Below are 5,014 nucleotides of genomic sequence, written 5' to 3' on the forward strand. Positions count from 1 at the left end.
CATTACTGAAGCGGGTGGAGCGTTTGGAGCAAGCTTCACAACCTAGCAGTGAGGTGATACATCGCACCATAGAGCCACTACCTGTACCAGAGCAGGACACCACAACACCTGCGAACATGCTGACGCCAGTGAAGGCATCTGCTCCATCACCTCCTCGTAAAGTGAGTTTTCACACTCAGCCAGTGCTGCACCCTGCCACTTATGTAGCTGCATCAACGCCACTCAGGAGACTTGGCCGATGCACCGCTACACCCTTCGTGTACCAGAGATCGGAACATCATCTCCTTATAAACCGGCCAGGCCAGGTGCAGATATCACATCACGCAGCCTCAGCTAATCAGCCAAGACAACGTGCTTATCATGCAGTACAGCAGCTATCACAGGCTGGGGATCCAGTGAGTCTGCAGCAGACGTTACATCCAGCTGCTCCCGTCTTCCAAGCTAGACCTCCAGCTAATCCTGTGTACTTGCAGCAACCACCGCGTCCTGCTGATCCGACCTACCAACTTCCACGTCCACCAGAACCTGTGACCCAGCCATCACAGTGGGCAGACGCTCAGCACCCTGTATCCAACATATTGCATCCTGAATCTTTGCCTGATCCAGCTGGCAACCACCACGATCCCGACCCGTCAGGAAGTGACCATTCATCATCTTCCTCTGCTGGACAATATAATCCACGGGTTGCCACATCTGAATCAGCCAGAGCGCCTCTACCAAACCTGATGGAGATGATGGTGGCATCTTCATATGGTATTCCAAAGCCTAGGCTGGTGGTCTTCAGGACGGGCAGAGAGAGTGACTTCGCCTTATTAAAGAAAGGGCTGGACAGCACCTTAGGGCCACATTCTCATCTGGGAGAAGATTACAAGTTTCAGGTCCTATTAGATCATCTAGAATATCCCAGCGCCCTACAGGTAGCCAAGCGCTACATCCACGACCGCACTCCCTATACTAGTGCAATGAGGGCGCTAGAGCAGAGGTATGGACAGCCAAGGCAGTTAGTCCAAAGTGAGCTTAGCACTATATTGAACTGCCCCCCTATTAGAACAGGAGACTCTCAAGCTATTGAGGACCTGTCCCTGTCCGTGTCCAGCCTGGTCGGGCTTCTCAGTACCATGGATGAAGTAGCAGCCAGTGAGCTTCATTGTGGTTCACATGTGGACAGACTGCTTACCAAACTCCCCCTGAACTACAGAGACAGCTTCATCGAGTACTGTATTACCCGGGGGATCATCCGCACTGGCAGCAGCCGAACATACAATATGTACGACTTCTCAGAATGGCTTGAACGGAAATCCCAAGTCCTTCAGCTATCCAGACAAGCCTCTCACATGCCCTCTGACAGGCCACGCCCAGAGAAGAACCTACTCAAAGCCTTAGCAGGGCCCAAGTCACACAGCAAATCTGCTTCCATCTACTACGGCCCAAATCCAGCCCAAGCCAAGCTAAGACCAGGGGGAGGATCTACAGCTCCCAATCCGACAGTCCAACCTAAGAAGAGACAGAAGTTCAAACCTTATTGTCCATACTGTGAAGGGACAGAGCATTATCTGAATGGCTGTGATGGATTTAAAGGGCTAGACCTCAAAGCTATGGCTACCTGGATTACTGAGAAGGCCAAATGCTGGCGCTGTGGCCGTAAACATTCTCCAGAGCAGTGTACTCTAAAGAAGCCGTGCAGCACCTGTGGTGACCAGCATTTGTCTGTGCTCCATGACCTGGTTGAGGCCAAGAAGCGGGACCCTAACATACTAACTGTGAGTACTAGTATGGTTTACCTAGACTATTCAAGTCACTCAGGTCGAGTCATGCTTAAAGTAGTACCAATTCAACTACATCATGGTGGCAAATCTCAGGACACATTTGCTGTGCTTGATGACGGCTCAGAAAAGACTGTTGTGCTTCCTGCGGCAGTTGAATCTCTAGGTTTGGAGCAGGAGGAAGCAACACTCGCACTGCGAACTATCCGTCGAGATGTAATCCAGATGAAGGGAGGCTTTGTCTCATTTCAGGTGTCACCGAGAGCTAAGCCCAAAGTGAGGTACAAAGTAACACATGCATTCACAGTCGACCAGCTGAGTCTAGCTACTCAGTCATGTCCAGCTGAACAGCTGAAGAAGAAGTATATTCACTTGCAGAAAGTCCAGATCAAAGGATTTAACCAGGTCCAACCTTTGGTGCTACTTGGCTCAGATAATGCTCATCTCATCACCCCTGTCCGTCCTGTCCTTAGGGGGTCATCTAAAGGGCCAGTAGCCGTCTGCACCAAGCTCGGATGGGCCATCCAGGGGCCAGCCAGTAGTATGCCTACATCTGAGGGGGAGCTGCAGTGCCTGAACATGTGTCTTTCTCCTGCAGAGGCCCTGCATCAAGATGTGAAGCGTTTGTGGCAACTAGATGTTCCCCCCGTAGGACAGAGAAGGAGGTCACACGGTCAAAGGAGGACAGAGAGGCAGTGGCTACGTTGGAAACAAAGACCCTCAGAGTCCCAGTAGATGGTGTCGAGAGATATGCCACTCCTCTACTGAGAAGAAGAGACTTTCCACTTCTGTGTGTCTCCCCTGAAGCAGTAAAGGGCCTCCTCAGATCTACTGAACGTAAGCTGGCCAAGAACCCTGATCTGACCCATACATACAACCAGGAGATCCACAGGTTAGTAGAGTCTGGCTATGTTGCTAAGCTGAGCCCAGATGAGACACATAGCTCTTCTGAGTCTTGGTATGTACCGCACCACATAGTACATCACAACAATAAGGCTAGAGTGGTCTTCAACTGTTCGTTTGAGTTTCAGGGGTCCGTCCTGAACCGCTGCCTCTTACCAGGACCTCCCATGGGGCCCACTCTGCTGGGGGTATTACTCCGCTTCCGCCAACACCCTGTAGCCGTGAGTGGAGATATCAAAGCCATGATTCATCAGGCTTGGCTGCTCCCAGAGGATTGTCCCCTGCTACGGTTTCTGTGGAGGGATTGTGAAACAGATCGGCCCCCAGACATATATGAGTGGAGAGTTTTGCCCTTCGGAACGACATGTAGCCCCTGCTGTGCTACGTTCGCCCTACAGAGACATGCAAGGGAGCACAAAGAAACCCACAAAGACATCTGTGACTCAGTCCACACAGCCTTCTACGTGGATAATTGTTTACTGTCCCTGTTCAACCCAGAAGAGGCAAAACAGCTCATCGACCGGATGAGAGATTTACTCATTCAGGGAGGATTTGATATACGACAGTGGGCGAGCAACGTGCCCGAAGTAGTTGCTCACCTGCCCGCTTCAGCTCGATCAGAGAGCTGTGAACTTTGGCTGAACTTTAAAGGTCTCGACTCACAAGAGTCAACTTTAGGACTTAGCTGGCACTGTCCGACAGATGTCCTGGGATATAAGCACCACCCTATCACCTACTCCACGGTCACGCTGCGCAATGTGTACAAGGTACTAGCTACCCAGTATGACCCACTAGGTTATATTTGTCCCTACACTACAAGGGCCAAGCTGATTGTACAGGCCCTGTGGAGCACAGAAAGAGGGTGGGATGAGCCCATCGAAGGGAATCTACTTCAGTCCTGGCTTGAGTGGGAAGGCGAACTGTCACACCTTCAGCATGTCACCATTCCCCGTTGCTACGCTCCTCCTCATAACTCCAGCAATGTGACATACGAAGCTCACGTATTCAATGACGCATCGGAAAAGGCTTATGGGGCTGTGGCTTATCTCAGGGTAATTGAGCGGCAACGGCCCATCATCACATCATTCCTGATGGCTCGCTCCAGAGTGGCCCCACGCAAGCAGGTGTCAGTGCCCCGGTTGGAGCTTTGCGCAGCACTCACAGGAGCCCAATTGGCCAGATTACTCCAGACAGAGCTTACTGTTCCCATACAGTCGATTTACCTGTGGACAGACTCTACCACGGTGCTGCAGTGGATCCAATCTAGTTCCTGTCGCTATAAGGTATTTGTGGGGACTCGAATCTGTGCAATACAGGAGCTGACATCTCCTGAACAGTGGCGATATGTGACCTCTGAGCTCAATCCTGCTGATGACATCACCAGAGGGAAACATCTCGCTGACCTAACAGCCCCCAATCGTTGGTCACATGGTCCACCTTTCCTATTACAAGCCGCTGACACTTGGCCTAAGCTGCCAACAGAGTTTCCAGCCTGCAATGAAGCAGAGCTCAGGAGGACTGCATTCTGTGGGCACGCTTCTGTATCCCCAACCTTGCCGGATCCAATGCAGTATGCCTCACTAGATAAGCTGATTGCTGCTACGTACCGGACCCTACACGGGGCGGCCGACACTCCTATTACAGCCGCGGAGCGACTGGAAACCAAGACCATGCTGCTCCGCTCAGCTCAGACCGACAGCTTCACAGAGGAGACCAAAGCCCTCCAGACCAGTCGCCCAGTCCGCTCAGACAGCCGTCTTAGCACGCTGTCCCCTGAATATGACAGTCTTACTGGTCTCATCAGAGTCGGAGGCCGCCTTCGTCAAGCCGCAGACTTAGATCCAGACAGTATTCATCCCATCGTACTAGCAGCTGAACATCCCCTGACCAAGCTCATCATAAGGACTTATGATGACCAACTCCTTCACCCAGGTGCAGAGAGGCTATTTGCGGAGATAAGGCGCACCTATTGGATTCTCAGAGGACGTCAAGCCATTAAGAAACACCAGCACCAGTGTGTGGACTGTAGGAGATGGCGCGCCACACCTTCTACACCCAAGATGGCTGATTTACCTTCCTCACGGATGAGACTCTATAAACCCCCGTTCTGGTCAACGGGCGTAGACTGTTTCGGGCCATACACGATAAAGATAGGTCGTAGAAGAGAGAAACGCTGGGGAATTATCTACAAGTGTCTTACAACTAGATGTGTGCATCTCGAGCTCCTCCCTAGTCTTGACACCGATTCCTTCCTTATGTCATTACACAGATTTATCGCACGCAGAGGAAAGCCATACGAGATGTGGTCTGATCAAGGAACCAATTTCAGAGGTGGTCATAGAGAACTC

The 5,014-nt window shown here is 51.6% G+C and overlaps 1 protein-coding gene across 2 annotated transcripts in view; it reads left to right on the forward strand.

The window, feature by feature from the left end:
• LOC139062601 (uncharacterized) overlaps nt 1–2,501 on the forward strand; it is a 3,737-nt gene extending 1,236 nt beyond the window's left edge. Inside the window, exons 2-3 of one of the 2 annotated variants that reach the window (XM_070543884.1) lie at nt 1–1,760; nt 2,362–2,501. The exon at nt 1–1,760 is cut by the window's left edge and continues 492 nt beyond it. In XM_070543884.1, the coding sequence (XP_070399985.1) occupies nt 1–1,760; nt 2,362–2,382 (1,781 nt within the window). In that variant the 3' untranslated portion in view covers nt 2,383–2,501. The other variant, XM_070543883.1, reaches the window with a different exon arrangement.
• The last annotated feature ends 2,513 nt before the right edge of the window (nt 2,502–5,014 follow it).

This window comes from Nothobranchius furzeri, chromosome 14, assembly GCF_043380555.1.
Source record: "Nothobranchius furzeri strain GRZ-AD chromosome 14, NfurGRZ-RIMD1, whole genome shotgun sequence".
NCBI lineage: Eukaryota > Metazoa > Chordata > Actinopteri > Cyprinodontiformes > Nothobranchiidae > Nothobranchius > Nothobranchius furzeri.